Genomic DNA, 19,636 nt, shown 5'->3' on the forward strand with positions numbered 1-19,636 from the left:
GTTAACATCTATGTCAGGGGCGGGAGGAAGGGAGTTGCTTTTTCTTTGTCCTTTATCCATTTTATTTTTTCTCTTTCCCTTATTTATTTTCTTCCTCAACCTTCTCCTTTCTCCCATTTTCATTTTCTGGCAACCTGGCCCACTATAGCTAACTCTCTGAAGGAAGAGGGAAGAGTGTGCTTCTTGCCCCTCCTACATTAGTGACTTCTCCTTATGAGGAATAAACAGAGCCCTGTGTTAACACATTCACAAGAAGCCCACCTTTATCTTAGGGTTGCAAGACTGCTTATTATTGCTAAATTGGCCATGCCAGACTCTTCTGAGGCATTAGGTGCAGAGATACTGTCATTATTATAGTTGTTATTAGTAGTTATTACTGACTCAGCATTTGCTGTGGACCAGGCAGTTCACCAAGTGCTTGACTTCCCCAAACCTAAGAGGAGGCTGTATTATTTCTGTTTTATAGAACATAACTTGACTTGGAAGATCAATGACTGTGATTTGTGCTATTTATTTAATAAATTATTACTGAGGCCATATAACTGTGGGACAAGGATGCAAGATGTGAGAAATAAAATCCATTAACACCTACTATGCATAGATTCTTTTGATAGCCATTTTATCTAGTCTCATAACAATCCCATGAGTTTGTACTGTTATTATCTTCATTTTACAGATGAGGATGCCGAGGCTCCAAGAGGTCAAGTAATTGGCTGAAGTCACACTACTATAAGAGGCTGAGTCAGTTTTTAAACTTGGGACTATCTAATCCTAAAGCCTATGCAATTTCATCCAAAGCGCTTTTTTAGTTTTATGGGCCAGTCACATCTATAATGCAGTTTGATTTTAGCAAGTGAAAGCTGCTGGGTCCCATGTTCCTGCAGTTCCGTTTGCCTCTGGGTCTCGAGGCTTCCTGCATCATCTCTAGCTCTGGGAGGGCAGCTTCCAACATCAGAGCGTTTCAGTGGCATGCGAGACCCCTGTGAATGGAAGCGCTCTTGTTGTCTGTAATTGCACACTTACTAGGTCACGAGGCATTATCAAACCAAGCTGGCTTTTGTCTGAATCCCCACTAGACAGTTTGGTCTCAGTATCAATATTGGAAACGTCTGGTAAACAGCCTTTAACAGGGAGGAGGGAGGCTAAGAACAAAGTCTTCCTCAAATGAAACTCTAGAGGATGAGTGTGAACAGAGTCAACATCTTACTTCCTTTAAATCCCCTGGAGTGGCTATGAAAGAGAGAGGCCTTGCTGGATTGTGGAGAAAAAAAACCCTTTGATTCATCTGAATTAATTTCCCTCTCCCAGGAGGGTGGGCTCTTGCATCACCCTCATGTTCTCCACCCCCTGCACACGGCCTCCAGAATCCCAAAGACGAAAGACTAGTCTATGGTGGGCAGCACCCACACTCCCCACTTCCTCTCCTTTAATTAAATCCATTTGTCCTGGGATCACTGAGCCCTGAAGTACCCATGGGCTTTGATCTTTAACCCACACACATCTGAAGGAGTGGGTAGCTGGTGCTCAGAGTGAGGACAGTGCCTTTGTCCTTTGACAGCACAGATCTGGTCATGAGCTCTTGGGAATAGCATGCTACGTGAGGTCGGGTGGAGAAGTTGAAACCCAGCTTTATGCTCACAAAGTTGCATGCCAACTGGCATCACATTCACCTTGCTTTGAACCCTTTGCCCTCATTTTTTGAAGGTGGATCCACTAGGTTGATAATTTGAATGTTTTAGGAGACTAATGTAGATGCTGCTCTGGATTTTAGGGTTTGATATTTAGCCCATAAAAGATCCCCTCCAGATCCATTCGTCTGTTCCCCCCTTTTTAGTCTGGAACAGGTCAACATCAACCATGGAGAGGGTTCAGGATGCCATAGCAGTGTCACGTGAGTGCCACTGTGCTGCGCTTGCTCCAGGCTGACTGCAGGTGGCAGGGTAGTGCCATCCTGGGGAGAGAAGTGGCAGCCGAACCCTCTGCTGTTCCTGCTCCATTTCAGAACCACACGGAATTAACCATCTTCTAGTCCCACCCTCTCAGCTTAAAGGTAAGGAAACTGAGCCCCAAAGAAGTCAAGGATCTTGTTCACGGTGACAGAGACAGGATCCAGATGGGAACCAGGACCCTGGCAGCTGCACTCCTCTGTCATTCACCCTCATGAACCTGCCTCGGGGCCTGACTCGACAGAGCACTGGACTCAGAGTCAGGCTTGACTCTGATTGGAACTGGCTGGAACTTCACCTTTTTGATTCTCAGTTTCTCTTCTTGTAAAAGGACAGGAGCAGGAAACCAAGATTAGACCTGTCTTGTCTACCTTGCAGGTTTTGTCATTAATAAGGAAAAAATAAAATGTCAGATGGGAAATTAAGGCAAAAATCCATCAAGTGAGAGAAAATGCTACATGGAAAGCCTGAGTATTATTTGGGAGTAATGTGAACTGTTCAATTTTATTCTTTCTACAGATGCTGGAGGTAGCCGGTCAGGCCAGACCAGAGATGTGGGAGATGAGGGCCCCTTGGCACTGTCATCCCCTGCAGAAGCTTGTGCTCCTGGTAACCTGCAGAAAGCGTGTGTGCATGTGTGTGTACACATTTGTGTGTGTGTGCACATCTGCATGTGTGTCTTGGGTGAAGGCTGGGGGAGGGAGGGAAGGCACGGGCCCCTCTGCACTTTGGCTGATGAAGGAAAGGGGAGCCGAGGGGTGGGTGGAGGCGTACCTGTCAGACACGTCCAGGAGAGGCAGCACCGTCCACTGCCACAGGCTCAAGCCTTCGCTGGCGGCAACCTGCCAGACCAGCCTGCTTTGCTCCCTCCCGGTTTTGTTCTCCACCAGCACCAAGGACACGTTTCCCCTCAGAACTCCACGGATGAGCCAGGACATCCGGAGCTGTGAGGGAGAGAAGAGCCAGAGAAGGAGGTGTTATCGTTGAAAGGAAACCTCAGGTCCCATTCCTGGAATTCTCCGCCGAAGCCTAAAGGATTTAGCTGGAGACTCAGCCAGGGTCGGCCCAGCGAGAAGAACTGGCTGCCCGCTGCCTGTCTCCCAAGGTGGCTTTCAATAAAGCTCAAGGAGCGGGGCAGGGACAGCTGATGGGCAGTTTTGGAGCTTTGTTTGGGTTGATATTATCACCCTAAATTTCACAGGATTCTGCCTCTGAGGTGATATTGAGATCAGTGGGGTAGTAAATGAATTCCTAAAGAGTAGCCAAAGATTCTTCTCTGGGGCCCCAATTCACTCTGTGACCTCGGGCAAGTGATTTTTATTTTTTGACTCAGTTTCTTCTAGTGATTTATGTATCATAGATTTATATTCTTTCCCCAAAGACTCTCATAATCTTATTCGAATGGTGTCATGCCACGTGTCAGCTAACTGGAGACCCTATAACCTGATGCCTGTGACCACTGACAGGCAAAGGCCAGATACATATCTACATATCAGGATCTTTTAATAGGTTGTCTTTCAGAATGAGGATGTCCACTTTGCCACAAGGAAGCTACGATTGTATGTTTTCATTGTGTTTTTACTAAAAGTTTCTATGGCATTGCTCCCTAGACATTTAAAGGGGAAATGTAACTAATAATCTTTCTAAGAAAGTTTAAGAACAGTGATGTTCAGAGGCAGTGCATACTATAAACAAAGTCTCTGGTCTCTGTGTTTGAAATGATAGAGGTTGTACATTTGATAGAAACATCCATAAACAACATTTAAAGCCTAGGACAACTACATCATGTCATTGCTCAAAATATTTCTGTTCAGATCCTATGATAAAGAAATGGCTATTGTAGAAAGAAGGGTAAAATATGTTCTATGGCAAGCTGGAATTTTCATCAGATATGGTACCCCCTTTTCTCTGATTCTCCTTGTTTGAATACCTGCTTCTCTGTAAATTACCATTCCTTTGTCTCCCAGACTCATGGCTGCCTCACAATTTAGTGAAAGAGGTTAAGTGCCATGAGCTGCTGCAGCCAGACTTCCCACTGTCTTGCGCACAAACCCTTCACTGACAAGGCCACACCTGAGCATTGGGGTCTGAAGGGACTGATCTATTTCTGAGACCCTGGACCTATAGGCCTGGTCTATAACCACAGCCTCTTCGCTAACAGCTTTCCCATTTCCCCACATCCAGGGTAGCAAATATGTGTCTCCACTGAGAACTTCCAGGATAATTGAGTCAATCTGTTAATTTTTTCACTGGCCCCAGTTGGCTTTCTTGTGCCATTTGGATGCCACGACTGGAAATTGTAACCCTACCCCTGCTAACTTTAAACTCTTTCAGCTCTCAGCCGTGCCTATCTACCTTAGAGGGTTTTATAGCGACCATTAACTGAGAAAATAAATAACATAACAACGTGTTAAAAAGGCATTTTGGCTGAAGCACTGAGGCAGTAGATACCACATTTTAAAGGGAAATATGAGAGCATAAGGGTGCAAGACTTTCAACGAAGGTGGATAAAAATAGGTTATGCAATTCTTAATCCCTCACCCATACTTTTTTTTTTTTTTTTTTGAGACAGAGTGTCGCTTTGTTGCCGTGGCTAGAGTGAGTGCCGTGGCATCAGCCTAGCTCACAGCAACCTCAAACTCCTGGGCTTAAGCGATCCTACTGCCTCAGCCTCCCAAGTAGCTGGGACTACAGGCATGCGCCACCATGCCCAGCTAATTTTTTTTTTCTATATATATTTTAGTTAGCCAGATAATTTCTTTCTATTTTTAGTAGAGACGGGGTCTCGCTCTTGCTCAGGCTGGTCTCGAACTCCTGACCTCGAGCAATCCACCAGCCTCGGCCTCCCAGAGTGCTAGGATTACAGGCATGAGCCACCGCGCCCAGCCTATACTTTGGATTTTAAAAAAAAACATTGGCTGTTGACTACTAGGAGAGAGTATTTGGAATGTGCTTTTGGCATATCCTGAGGTCCACATCACCCTCCTGCTAAGAAGGAGGTTGGGGTGGGGGTTCCCTGTTCATCCCCAGTCAAGAGAGAGGGGTTTTATGATACCATGTTGAGCATTTGATGCTTGCTCCCTATAGTTTGGGAGCACAGTGCATTAGCGTCTGTCTCCTGTCTGGAAAATCGAGAGTTTGAATAGGGGCTGGTTAGCTGCCATGACGGCAGAACAAGGTGAGGTGGCAGCATGAGTGGCCCACACTCCCAGGGTTTGCTGGGGCACAAATGCATGAGTGTTGTACATGGGTGAGAGGACAGCCATGTGTAAGGGAGCCCATGTGGGATCCCTTTAGATCTTGGCAAGAGGAGGGTAAACAGACCACAGCAGGAAGAAGCTGCCAGTATAGTCTCAAGGGTGGAGGAAGGAGGAGGTGACCACCTGTAATAGAGGTGCACACACCTCAGTCAAGGCAAAGATGCCTAGCCATTGTGGAGGGCTGAGGAGAAAGGGAGCTCCAGAGGAGCCACAAAAGTGCCCCATATGAACAATGGTAAGCCTCAAACATTTGTCACATCTAGAGCACACCAACACCAGGTAACCCACCAGTCCCAGTCAGGTAAGAACGTTCTTGCTCCCTTACCTCCTCTCTCTCCCTGTGCCTCCAACTCTGAGGGGTCAGAAGTCAGCAAGATGACAGAAGAGGAGGAAAGGTGGGGTCGGCAACCAGAGGGGGCATTGACCACACCCTTCCCCTGACTTCAGGCTGTCCGTCTGCAATAGAGCCAGGTGCCCTCGGGGCAGGGGAGAGGAGGAACCCCTGACTTTAAGGCAAGATTTAAGTTTTGACTGGATGGGCAGGTCGATTACTGAATACGCCTGTGTTTGTGTTTCAAAGTGACTTAGAAACTGTCTGCATTACCTCCAAGTGACAGATAAGTGGTGGGTCCTGCCGGAGTCTTCACCCAGCAGCCCACACGCACTGCCCTGCACAAGTCTGGTCACCAGACTCCCACCTGCCTTGCGTTTTCTGCTTCTGTGCTTTTTATCCTTCCACTTCCTCTACCTGCTTTTACCTTCTGTCCACTTAAAAAAAAAGGAAATCTTTTTCAGGAAGTCTTTTCTTATCATCCATCTCGGAAACGACCTCCTGCTCCCCCGAAATCTTCTAACTAAGGCTATGGAGACCATCATGGGGTGTAGCCCTGTCTCCCTCCCTGCCCTCCAGCCCCCACAGACTACAAGTTCCTTCCAGGCAGAGACTGTCTTATTCATCTTATGTTCACAGTAGCTGTCAAGTGAGGGCATGTTGTGGGTGCCAATCAATGTCAGAATGAATAAAAATGTATACGTATATCGGCAGATACTCTAGGCTTTACCAGGCTCCTCTCTCAGGGACAGTAAATCAACTGTCTATCCTGTGAAGCTCCTTCACCCCTTCCTGTACTCTAGGAGTCAGGTTCTAGGGAAGGGGAGAGGTTCTCCCACTCCCCAGCCGCATGGCTATACTCTGCCCACTTCTCATCTGCTCCCTGGAACTTTTCAGTCCGAAGCAGAATCTGCTAGGGGCGTGATCATGTCAGTGAGATACAGCCTTGTCCTGTCAACGCTGGGCCCCTGGGCCAGCTGGCTGCTAGCTCTTCCTCCATATTCCTGTACTATCTTTTGGGCTAACCAGGCTGAGCATAAGAGAGAAAACTGGGCTGGCCACCAAGGGATGGTGCTAAGGCTGTGTCATCCTTGGCCTCCCAAGGAGGTCCTCCAGGATCCTTCTTTTATCAGTCCTCGAGGGAGATGATCATCTATTCACTCACAAATAGTTACTGTGTCTATTCTGGGTTGCAAATATGCACATCTTTCCTGCCCTCACAGAGCACAGCACCTAGCCAGGAAGCTAGAATTTAAATGAATAATTGCAAGTGTGCTGAGTGTAGCAAAGGGTGGAGCAATTGGAGCCACATGACAGTCAAGACGTACAACACCAGACAGTCAAAGCAGGATGTGGGAGAGCACAGAGTCAAGACTTAGGTCAAGGCAGCCACTTGACCCAACTATTCAGAGGTATGGATAAATAGGAGACTTAAAACTTTACCTTCTTTTTATCTCATCATGGTACCACCTATGTTTATAGCAAGAAACACACATCTATAGCCACAACTCAAGCCAAGGGATGCACTGAGTGTTAACAATGTCTCCTTCTAGAAACAGATGCAAAAGGCTTGGAATGGGATTGTGAACTGGCAGCCAGTGAAAGGCTAGCAAATGTGTATTTTTTGACCGTTTACTTTTTTTCATCCACTGAGCGTTCAGTAAGGTGCTGTACCCAGGCAGACACTCTTCTTCCTCAAGATACAGGGCATCTTATTTACAACTGAACCTGTGCCTTTCCCTGGGCCTACTCCTCACCTGCGCTTGTATCCCTAGTTTACTTCCAGATTCTGCCTCTAAGAGTCGGTGGTTTGCTACCCAGAGTGTGGTGCTCAGACTGGTGTCATCTGTACTACCCGGGAACTTGCTAGATATGCAGATTCTCTGGCCTGACCCCAGACCTACTGAACCAGAATCTGAGTTAGAGCAGCTTCGGGGCCCCCGCCCCTGGGGTCACCCCGCTACCTTTCCAGAATGCACTGGAAGCAACTTCCCTTTGCATTAGCATTTGTTTCCCGTGGCCTGTCACACCATCCTTGTTTCCTTGCCTAGTGACTGGGGCATAACTTTGGAGCTTGTGCTTCATGGTTAAAGTGTACTAACCTTGTCACCTTACACCAACCACTTACCTCCTCTGAGCCCCTGTTTTGTGCTAGACAAACTTGTGATAATGACCATACCTTCCCTGCCTGCCTTAGAAGGTGGTTATAAAGCATGAGATTAAGAATGTGGAAGCGGAGCCCCTGTGAGCTGCGAATGGCTTGGTGAAACCAGTGGTTCAGCCTGGGGTGCAAATTAGAATCGCCTGGAGAGCTTTCCAAATTGCCAACATCTGAGCTCCACCCCAGAGATGCTTATTTCAGTAGCCTCGGGCGGGTCCTGGGCATTAGCAGGTTTTAACGTCTCTCCAGGTGATTCTAAAGTGCAGCCTGGGTGGAGGCCACTGGGGAGCTGGGGCTGCTTAGTGCCTGGTCCTCTCAGTGAGGGGTCCATTTTCATCTTGGGCTTTGAGTAAGAGGCAATCCTTAATAACTGAAAAATGGCTGGAAATGTGCTCACCACCATGAAGGTATAGAGGGAGTGATTTTCCTGTGGGGATGGGGAGAGGGGAGGTTGCAGCCCTCAGCAGAGGGCCTTTCTGGGGCCATCCCATGACCTCCAGGCAAAGACTGAGAACAACCCTGAGAGCAAGAGACCCTGGGCTGAGGACGAGCAGGAATGACCTCAGGATGTAAATGGAGCCAGAACTATCCTCTTGGACCTGCAGGGTAAGGGTCTTACCAGTTTCTTAATTAGAAGATCTGGAGGGCGACGTCAGTTCTCACTGAGTATCCCTTGTTAATTACTTGCGTCTGGGGGTGTAGAGCACTCACTGCCGTGGCTCCTGGAGCAGACTGCAGGCTCAAGTCCCTCGCCAAGATTTCTGTTTCCCTTACATAGCCCCAGGTTAAAGAGCCCCTATGATATCATTTTATGTAGATACCCAAGCCAAGCATACCCAGCTTGATCTTCAGTCAAGCTTCTAGTGCCCAGAGTGGGCAAAAAACACTCTTGGAATTCAATCTTAAGACCTATTTCTATCTAGGTGGAATATAGGATACGAAGTCATTTTGTTAATTTACTATTTATTGAATGCTGTAAAGCTGCACTAGGCACTTGTACATAAGCTGTCTCATTTTATACTCACAACATCCCTTCATGCAGGTATTAGGCTTAGTGAGGTTGAGTCAGTCACCCCTGGGCACTAAGCCCAGAGGCTGCAGACCCAGAGTCCACATTATGCCCTGTGCTCTTGCTACCGTAACTGTGGTGCTATGTATATGTAATAGATTATGGTAATCCTTGAAGTTTGGGGGGCACATGGTGAAGATTTTCTAGACCCTTTTTGCTCAAAGTATGGTATGTGGACCAGAAGTGTTGGCATCACCTGCGAGCTTATTAGAAATGCAGGTTCTCAGGCCTCACGCCAGCTCTCCTGAATCAAAATTTATATTTTAACAAGATCTCATCTTAGAAATACTTTTGCATTGGAGGAATAGAGAGATAGTGGATTTTAAGCCATTGACAATCATTGTCCCTGCCAGACAATGAACAGTTGTGTGTGTGTGTTTGTGTGTATTCATACAAATACAGTAAATCTTATTCAAATCCTAAATTATATTTATGGGAAATAATGCTGATTGGAGCCTGTAGCAAAACAATTTTTGATCCTTTTAGAAACATCTTAGTGGATCCAGGTTATAAATGGTAGCTTTTGACTAATAAACTCTTTTCCATGCAGACAGAAAATGAGACAAGTGAAAACAGACAACAACAGGAGCCGCCACCAGCAATTACAACTTCTGGTTCCAGCAGCCCTTTCACCAGGACTTTCCCTGACTCTCGGCGGGGCCTGACAGACTTTCTAATTACGTGGTACCAGTGTTTGTCATTGTATTAATTAAAGTCCTGTATGTAAAGCAGCAGCAGCACCGTGGCCAGGCCTGATGCTATTATTCCTCTCACGGCCGTTCCTCCTTTAGCGGTAATTATGACAATTTCATGTCTAGAATCTGCCCTGTGTTTGCTGTGCACACCTCATGGCAGCTTCAGACAATCCCTTCAACCCATAAAAAAACCATAATGGAATTTAGGCTGAAGTGGGACCAAAGAGACTTGATAGTGTCAAATAATGTCCATTCTGCATGCAACACCCTGGATGTACGAAATTCTCCAAATTTCTGAAGGGCTGCATGAATGCCGGTAGTAGAGGGAAAACTGAGGATGGATGCTCTAGTGTGTAATTCACTTCAACAGAAGGAAACATGTTTTAACAGAGATGCTCAAAGATGAACTTGCTTGAAGGTTGGGGGTCCTCCCTCCGTACTCCCCACACTGGGGGACACCCAGCAGAGACCGGATGACCAGGATTGGAATTGTCATCAGGGACTTCCAAGTGACCTCTGTATGGAGGCTAAAGCTTCTCCACCATCTAAGGTGTTGCAGGGTTGTGATTCTGGGCTTGAACTCACAATTTAAAGAGTTCCCTGGTTTCAAAGTAATATCCTATTAACTTTAGCTGAGAATATTGACTCACTGAAGAATCCAGTGTTTTTGTTCACCATCTTCTAATTCACCTGGAGAGAATGAACACCAGCTCTCTAGCTATAAATAGCCTAATGAAAAATCAACCCAACGCAGCAAGAAGCTGGCCAGATGCAGATTTTCGATAACAAGCAAATAAAATGTGATGCAGGCAAGTACTTGCAATTATGGAGGCTTATAGATGCTGGATTCCTGGCCGTGTAGGAGGCTTAATAGACCAGGATCCTTCCTGAAAACACCACCTCCTGTCTCTTTCTTTCTGAGGGATCACATCAAAGCCAGGGAACACCCAGCCAGGGACATCCATCTGTCCCCTTTGTAAAAACATTGCAAGAAAACATGCAGGTTATATATAAAAATAATAACCCTGGAATCCCCGGCTGGTGACGTTATGGACTTACAAGTATTTTTTACCCTTCTTTTCCAAATTTTTTACAATGAACATCTAGCTTTTGTTAACTAGCACAAAAAGAATAAAATTAATTTAGGATATAGAGCTATTAAAAGCATGTTCATGAAGAATAATATTGATATAGGAAAATATAATATTAAATAAAGAAAGAAGACACAAAGTGCTTGTATGATATGATGCCAAATTCATACAAGCCCTTTACCTATAGCACAGCTTGAATCTATAGCTATCTGTCTGGAAGTAAATGTACCAATATCTTTGGGGGTTGTAGGATTTGGGGCAATTTCAGTTTTCTCCTTCATACTGTATTTTCCTCACATTCTACAAGGAATATAGAGTACTTTTATAATCAGAAAAAACAACAAATGATATATTTAAAAAGGTAGTGAGGGAGGATTCTGATGTGTTGTCACCTCAGGGGTGACCTGTGGGCTTTGTGAGGGAGGCCGGGGTGGTGGGGGCTTCTGAGGAAGCGGGCTGTGGACAGAGCATGGGCTTTGGCATCAGAAGGCATGGTCTGTTTTTTATTTATTACATATTATCTCGGAGCCTCAGTGCCTTCATCTGTAAAGTGGCACAAAGTGTACTCTCCTTAGAGATTTATTGCATGGCTTTAATAGGATTCTATGAGCCCAGTGCCCAGCTTAGCAAAGACATTTGGTAAATATTCGTTCCTTTTTCCTATGTTGGAAAGAGCAGGCAGGGAACACCGTGTTAGAGATAAACAGCTCACAAAAAAACAGAATAAGACAGAATGAAAAATATTGTATTAAAAATTTTCATCCAGTTTTTTATCTTTCAGGTTTCCTAGAGAATTATCTTTCCAGCCTTGTGGGAGGAAAAAGATGACACTTTCTTGAGTTACATTGTAATGGTGTGATCTTGGGCAAACAGCCTCCTCTGTGCCTCAGTTTCTCTGTGTGTGATGGAGAGGACCGCAGGAGTAGCTTTATAATCCTATTTCTGGGGGACAGGACTGACTACACAATGAAACTCCCACAACCGCCATGACACCACGGGAAAGAGCATGGACTTGAGGCACAGGAGTGGCTGTGGCGGCCCAGAGCCCTAGGGGACACAGCTGGAGAGAGCCTGTGCTCTCCACAGGGTGTCCCCTGTACATGGGCTGCACAGGTGTGTTACAGCTCTCAGCGGTGGGAGCCAGGAGGGTCTGTGATGAACATACGGCTTATGAATGGGACCCAAGTCTGTGCCAAGTGCCAAAGAAGATCCTATTCACATCCCGGAGCCTCGACTGTCCTGCCTCACAGGCCTCAGTTTCATCATGCAGTGGGAGAGGCATTAATTTTGTATGGCTCAAAAGTATTAAATTAATCATGCCTGACTGTAGTTACAATTGCTGTTGATTACTGTCGCCCATTGGCATGTACCCTGGAAGAGCCAACCACGTCACACCAAGTGGTGACAGAATGCTGGGCTCCAGCAGCCTCCTGGCTCTAGGTGCTGAAGTGACAACTATTTTGGCTCGGAAATCTCACTAGGACCTTATTTATTGGATCCTTGAGACTCAACGAGGAGTCGTCTTGCTCACTCCTGCCAAGGACCAGGGTTACGCTTACGGTTGAGGGGCTGCCTTAATTAATTAATTAATTATTGATGAAATGGGTTTGTTGGGCACATCCTGCTGGTGCTAATGTCAGCACTGTGTATAATAACGCTCCCAACCTGCCCACGTGTTGCTAATTGAGAGGAGAAATGAGGACAGACACAATGTCTGAATTGATGTAGCAGGGACTTCCTCATGACCCAGTGAAGTAAGAAGAGGGGTAATAATAATAATTGCTGTTGTTCATAAAGTAGCATAGAGACTGCGGAGAGTTTTCACATTTTCATCTGATCCTGGTCACAACCTCACGCAGCAAATAAACCAGGTATTTTTATCCCTAATTAGGGGAAGTGGCTTGCTGGAGGTCATATGCCTCCTAAGTGGGGCAGAGCTGGGATTTAGACTCAGGTGATCTAACTCAAGTCCCGTGACCTTAGAGTGTTTACAGATTTGACTTTGGAATTGGACAGACCTGGCTTGAATGGCGGCTCCGCAGGGTGACCTTGGGCAAGTCACTTAAGCTCTCTAAGCCCCAGTTTCTCCATCAATCAATGGGGTAACAAATCCTTGCAAGTCTGTTTGATAATGAGACAATGCAGGTGAAATGCTTAGCACAGTGCCGGCCTTGTGCTGGGGGATCAATATTTTAAAAACACATCCTTAGCTGGCTTTACAGGTACTAAGGTAGACAAGAGCGATGCCAGTCCTGACACTTTTGAGGCTCATGTCAACTCCCCCTATGCTGAGAAGGTTCCGTCGGTCCCCCGCAGGGCTGTGTGATAGCAGGAGCTCTGAGTCATAGGCCTGGGTCCGGTCCTAGTTTGTGTGTATTAGCTCTGGGTCTTTGGGTGCATTTCTCTCCGGGCCTGCCGCGTGCGCCCCTCCACGGTCTGCTCTGAATCCCGTGTTCCTGCGCGTCCCTCTCAGCGTCCCCCTTGTCGATGTTTGGGTGGGGGCAGATGTAGGATGAGCTTTTGTTTTTTCCCTCTACCTCAAGCTATCATATTATTATTATTCTCATGCTCCTTTTTCTCGCCTTTTAACAGAGGATTTTGCCATCGAGTTTAAGAAACTTTAAAAACAGCAGCCAGAAAAGTTCCTCCCTCTCTCCCGTCTTGCAAGTCCTATCTGTCTGCCGGCGCGGCTGGGGGCAAGCTTGGAAAAGCCCATCAGCACCGCCACGACTCACCTTCCTGCTCCTGCATCACACTGAGAGGCTGGAGGGAAGGGATGGGCCCTGTTTCTGGGGATGGCCGCCAGCACCCTGCAAATCTTACACAACCAACCCAATAGCCATTTACTGAACATTCCCTGGCCTCTAGTCTTCCGGCCGGCCCACCACTGGGGATGCCTTCTCAGTGGGGCTTTGAGCAGAGCTTAATGGCAGCATGGTCAAGGGCAGTTCCAGAGGCCAGTCTCCTCCCCCACTTCCCTTTGGGTCACATTTGCTGGCTCTAATGGCACACAGCGTGGGTCTCCTTCCTCCATGCAGACATGGTGGGGCCTGCTGGTCGCTTTCTGCCCTGGTCTCAGCAGCCCACAATGGCTAATCAAAGTCAATTCTTTTTTATCACTAGGGCTGATGTCAGGGGGGAAAAGGTCCCTGCTGTGTTCCGGGATCCCAGTGCATGTGCATGCATGTGTCTGTGTGTACATATGTGTGTGGGGAGAAGGGACAGGCAGCTGAGCTCTAGCCAGGTAAGAAAACCAGCAGCCAGGAACTGACCACCACGAATTGGGGCGGGGGGCGTCCCACCCCACTTCCAGGCTCCCTGCCCTCTGGCAGCTCATAGAAGGAAAACTGTTTCCATATTTTGGAGGGGAAAAAATGAGGGAAGCTCACTTCCTCCCCCGCCCCTCCACCCCAGGTCTTGTTCTGGCCTGAGAACATGGTTTAAAATATTCTAGTCACAGGCAGGCTATTCAAATAAAATAGAATTTCAAACCACACGGGGCTTGTTGAGACATTCAGGCTGCTCGGATGTGCGAAAGGCAGGGGGAGGGGTGGGGACAGGCCACTCCGCCGCGCTCTTTATTACTGGCAGCTGCGATGCCAGACACATCCGAGGGTGTCTCAAAGCCAAGGCGGACTCGTGTGGGTCTGACAGCCAGCGAGCACATGAAAGCCACCACAAGGCTCCCCTCCCTGGTGGCAACTTTAATTATTTGAACTGGAGCTCAGCAAAATAAAAATAAAATAAAATAGAAATATATTGTAAGTGGCTCCCCAGTTTCCTGCAGAGAAGAGCTTGTGGCAGGGAGGAGAACCGAAAAAAGAAAACCAAACCCACAGGCTCTCTTCTGTCTGTGGCTGGGCTAGGCAGAGGTCTTTAAATATTCATGCCCCATGTGCAACTGTGCAGACAGAGAGAGAGGAGGCAACCCTGCAGCCTCTGTGGCCAGTGAGAGCCGGCAGTGGTGGCTACAGGAGTCTGTAGGGAGGAGGTGGGAGCTGGCAGGCTTCTAGAATTCCCTGGAAGCTGGGTTGGCACAAAGGCGAGCCCTGGCTATGCCTCCATCGTGGGTGGGCATCTGACCTGGTCCCATGTGCTCTCCCAGCCCCTTCCATCTGGTCTCTTCTGCCTCTAACCCCACTCCATCATTTCTAACCCCTTCTCTGACTCATCTTTCTAAAAGGCAAGTTGTAATATGTTATTTGGGGCCACAGGTAGCAGAGGGACACTCTCTGCACGGGCTCAGAATGAATTTTGGTCATGATCAGCAAAGCACACCTATGGCCAAGAGCTCTCAAGTTTCAGTGTGTATCCACCGAATGCTGAAAATGCAGGGCCCCAGGCTCCACTCAGTGATGCTATTCAGTAGGTCCAGGGTGGGGCCCAAGAACCTGCATTTATTACATTTTCCAGGTGACTGAATTTGGAGAAACAGAGCTACCAGTTTGCTCATTGAAGATGACACCAGTTCTCCTATGGGAACCCATTGCTGATTGTGGGGTTTCTTAGGGAAATTGAGATATTCTGCAATTACTTCAACTCCCCGAAGACCAGGACTGCGCTGAGTATAAAGAAGATGGTGGGTATTGGCTCTGAAGCTCAGCTTGGCCAGACCCCTGTCCCTGTGGGCCTCACACTTGTCAGGGACCTTCACCCACAGGTCCACCCAGTGTCCACCTTGCTGCACTCAGGCCCCACAGCCAATGGAGTCCCCGTAGGGTTGCTGGGGTCTGAAAGCTGTGAGTTAACGTCACACAGTCCTCTGGAACAATGCAATATCCGTTTCTTTGCTACTGCAGTTCAGCCAACCTGGGAGGAGGAAATCAGCTTCCTGCCTTCTGCATCTAGGATTCGAATAAAATAAATGATGGGGCTTACAAACCTGGAGATGCATATTTCTAGTTTGGGTATTTATTTTTCTGATGAAAACATTTCTCCCAACACTGGGAATTCAAAGACCCATCAGCACTAGATGAATGGGTTGAAAACCTGAATGCGAAATAATGTGAATGTGAATATAAATATAAATAATGTGAACGTGGAATGGACTCACTCCCTTCCCTTCATCATGCCGCTGAGCCAAGTTCTGGAAAAGGGCAGGGAACAGCAGAAATAGCCCAGAGCAGATAGACTGGAGGAAAAATAAAATAGACCAGTAAAACAAAACACCTGTTTAAGCTATCGATCAACTCAAAGGTTATCAGAGAAATGATGAAGTATTAGAATAATATCATTTTTACCTTGACATTTCTTTTTCTGAAATTTGGCTCATATTAAATCAGTGAAGAGTAAATTTAAAGACCAAATGCTTTTAAGGATCCTCCTGTCCTCTTACAGGCCAACCCTCTGTCCTCATTTAGATTTTCCCTTAAGAAGCCTTCCTTTCTAGGTACCTGCTCCAAGGCACCTGAGAAATATCAGCAGTGACTGTGTAATTCCACCATCTGCATCAGATAGCACGGTTTCTCAAATACAATTTAATCTAATGAATCTATTTATTTGTGCCCAGACTGTTTCCAAAAAGGATTTAAGGTAGCTCACGGAGTACATAAAATCAAGTAAGATAACATAAACTAGAAGAGGGCAAGAAAGATGGGGCAAACGTCACATTATAAAATCAAACCAGGAGTGAGTGCTACTGATTGCATATCACAAAGTCCTGTTTGCTTACTAGGTGGAGCCTCAGTTTTAATTTAACCATTCCTCTAATTCAAAAAATCATTTACACATCTTATTCCATTCTTATCTGTTTTATATGTCTGTGAGTTTTTATTTCACAAGAAACTCGAAGGGCTTGCATGTGCCTGCGCCCCTTAGCAGGGGGATACGTTGTCTGCACCTGGGCCGGCCAAGGCTTCACCTCCCCGTATTTCTACCCGCCAAGGGAGGGAAGTGACTCTGGTCAGTTTCACAATGTCCACAACTTGACAGGAAACAAATTGCTCAGAGGGTGGGTAGTAAGCCAGAATCGTGATTTCTCCTGTGAGTTTCCAGGGAGAGAGGACTGGCCGAATCTAAGCTACGTGTTGATTTTCTGCTATGTGCACGACGCTGATGTAAGGAGTGTAAAACGCACGAGGCATGGCCTGATCTCCAAGAGCTCAGAGTGTGATTTCTGGCTCTAGTCCTCGTCCTCTTCCCTCATTCTCCTTCTGAATGTTTACACAGGGTGCTGGGCACTCTTGTCTAACTATCACAGTGCTTATTTCTGCCAGATGCTCTTTTAAGCCCTCTGCATATATTACCTATTTAATCTTTATTAAACTCTTTAGGTAGGCACTTAATGTGTCTAATTTCCAGGCAAGGAAACTGAAGCCCTGAGAGGTTAATGAATTGCCCAACAAATTGTACAGCCAAGCAGTGGTGGAACCTAGCTTCGACTCAGGCAGTTGATACCAGAGTCTGGGACATGTTGGGGTCTTAAGCACAGGTCTTGGCCCCTGGAGAACATGACTGTATGCTAAGGAATGTGGAGCCAGTCCCTCCATCCTCCCCACTAACCAGACATCAGCTTCAGGAACCATTTGGGCAAGTGGCGTTGGAGGTACCGCACTGAATGCCATTGATGTCTTAGTGAAATTTATGTAAATCAAATTTTTGATGCTCTATAGTGTTTGAAATGTATTATAAGAGCTTGATATTTTTAAAAGGTATGCTGCAGAAAGTCTTTTGTAAATCCTGTTACTCTCCCTTGTTATGCCCTGGGAAAGCTTTCCTGGGTTTGCTTAAATCAAGGTCCTATTGCAAACAGTTCGGTGAAGCTGAGTATGGGCATTTAAGGTACGATGCTTTGCAGGTGGGACTCTACCATGTTGATGGACGTGCTCTGCCTAGAAGATGGCAAAGATGGCCTTCTTGCCCTCTCCCCAGGAGGACAACCAGCCCAGCCACCCAGGATACCTGCTTAATCTGTTTGGGTTTATCCAAAGTGACAAGAGGTAGGAGAGGTCAGAGACCTAGAGGAACATTGAGACTTGCCTCACATGGAGAGTTCTTCATTGGTGCGGGAAACATGGCACTAGTCACCGTAGCACTTTCAGCAGTGGGGACATCAGTGGTGCTGAGCAACAGGGCACGGCCTAGGGGACAGAAGAGTCACAAATACACTATGGTCAGGAACCGAGGGGTCCCAGGGTGCAGGGTTAATGGACTGGGCACAGCTCTTATTTAGATCAGGAGCATCTTTAAGGATACTGGTTTCCAGACTACTTGTCATTGTCAACAAAACCTGGCTTACACAAAGGCCTTCATTGCAAACTGCCATACGTTTGGACTCCTACATCCCTGATCTTCCAAGGTCATAAGCTTCAGCCTGCAGTTCAGACAGCCTGAAGCACACTCATGCCAATGCATTGCCTTCTGCTGGTTTCTACAACCTTCACTCTCTTCTTCTTTGTCTAGAGCCCAGGTCATCCTGGCCCCGTGCCCTGCCCAGAGAGACTCACTTCTTGTGTTTCCTAAGCACCACTCTGCCTGGACACCTGGGAGAACAGAAGCCCCCAGCCCCACATGGTGGCGTGAGGAAGCATCTGCAAACCTCTAGGAATTGTGGAATATTTTGTAGACAGTCAATGCTACAGATATGGGTGCCAGTGTGAGCTCACGGCATTTTAGGGGCCCACAGAACTCCAAGCATGACTTTAGTCATTCATTTCTGTCTTTCTCTATCTCTCAGTAAAGTCTGTTATTGCATTACTACTGAGTGACAAATTCAGGTGGGTCCAGAGCAGAAGGACAGGCCAGAGATCTTAGCAAGCATGAGGAAGATTCAGGGAGCTGGAGTCATGTGACTGGGGCAAGAAAAGCTCCCAGGGGTCACAGTTGTCTTCAAATATCTGAAAGGCTGCCTTGGGGTGGTTCAGTTCTGTGGGTCCCCGGGAGACACAAATCATGATCACTGAGTAGAATGATGGAGAGGCGGAGCTTGCTGCCAAGTAAGGAAAACTGGTCTGCAGTTCAGAGCGGTAAATATGGCACGGGCTATGCCAGGAGGCAGAGAGAGCCCTGTCACTAGAGGTGTTCAGCAAGGGCTGGATATTTATTTGCTATGGGAGCTGGAGGGTGGATTATCAAACTGGGAGCAGAGACATTAAGATCATGTCTAGCTTTGAGCTTCATCTCTCTTCTCTGCTTCTTCTACAGGCAGGTTGCTAAGGATGATGCTGTGAAGTGAGGAGGCCCAGGGGAGAAGTAGGGGCCCCTGGGGCCTCCACATGTGGTGAGGGCCCCTGCAGAATGCTCCGTGGCTGCAGTGACGCAGTGACTCAGCCTTCTTGCTAGTGAGGCCACCGTGAGCGTGTCCTGGCCCACAGTCAGCATGCTCGGATGCAGCTGGCTCTGAACACTGGCAGCAGGACTGCACAGGCCCCGGGGTCCTTCGCAGTTGGGCTGGACATTGTCCTCTCTCACGTTTATTATTGTTATTTCTTAAAATAATTCATAGGATATGTGATCTTTGCTTGGAAAGAGAGGGCTTTTGGTATAAGGGTCTCTAGTTCCACAAAAAGAAGGCAATTGCAGGGGAGGGAAGACATTTGAGAGAGACCTTCCCACCCCACCAGCTCTGTCCTGCAGAGAGGCAGGTGCCAGGGCCTGCCCAGGCCTAGCCACTGGGTACAGCCCAAGGCCGGGCCACGGCTGGCCTCGCGGACCCTCTCCGATTCCACATCCTGCCGGAGCTGGTGTCTGTGCTGTGGAGTCAGCTTGCCCAGGTGTGGGTGGCCATCTCTTGGTGTGTGGAGCCCTTTGCTCCAGCCGGGCTGCGGGGAGGATGGGCCCCAGCCAGGGGAGGACAGGCATTGCCAGCTCAAGTCAGCGGTGGGGGTGGGGGTGGCTGAGGAGCCTCAGCCACAGGGGATGAACCAGATGGGGCGAATGACGCAGGTCTCCCTAGGCCTCAGGCTCCCCAGGCAAGACGAGGGTTAAGGCCTCCCCCACCTCTCACTGAATTCTGTGCCCGACACACAGAAGAACCCCAACACATACTGATGAAAGATAGATTATCATTATTGTTGCTGTTATTTTTCAGTTAATCCTTCATCAAGGTTCTCATTTTAAGTACCCAAAGGGGACATCTACCTTGG

General features: G+C 47.4%; 1 protein-coding gene and 1 long non-coding RNA gene across 3 annotated transcripts in view; one reads left to right on the forward strand and one right to left on the reverse strand.

Moving 5' to 3' along the window:
* ALK (ALK receptor tyrosine kinase) overlaps window positions 1-19,636 on the reverse strand; it is a 632,376-nt gene that overhangs the window by 85,922 nt on the left and 526,818 nt on the right. The window contains exons 8-9 of the mRNA XM_045549323.1: window positions 17,532-17,632; window positions 2,721-2,890 (exon numbers count right to left, since the gene is read on the reverse strand). Of these exons, the coding sequence (XP_045405279.1) occupies window positions 2,721-2,890; window positions 17,532-17,632 (271 nt within the window). The remainder of the gene's footprint in view (window positions 1-2,720; window positions 2,891-17,531; window positions 17,633-19,636) is intronic.
* LOC123636764 lies at window positions 1,758-11,420 on the forward strand. 2 transcript variants are annotated; one of them, XR_006734657.1, is made up of 5 exons: window positions 1,758-2,050; window positions 2,466-2,555; window positions 8,199-8,304; window positions 9,318-9,560; window positions 11,335-11,420. It is a non-coding gene; the product is annotated as an uncharacterized LOC123636764 (long non-coding RNA). The 2 variants fall into 2 exon arrangements; XR_006734656.1 differs by lacking the exons at window positions 1,758-2,050; window positions 2,466-2,555 and having other exon boundaries at window positions 7,582-8,304.

This window comes from Lemur catta, chromosome 4 (genome assembly GCF_020740605.2).
Source record: "Lemur catta isolate mLemCat1 chromosome 4, mLemCat1.pri, whole genome shotgun sequence".
Taxonomy (NCBI): Eukaryota; Metazoa; Chordata; class Mammalia; order Primates; family Lemuridae; genus Lemur; species Lemur catta.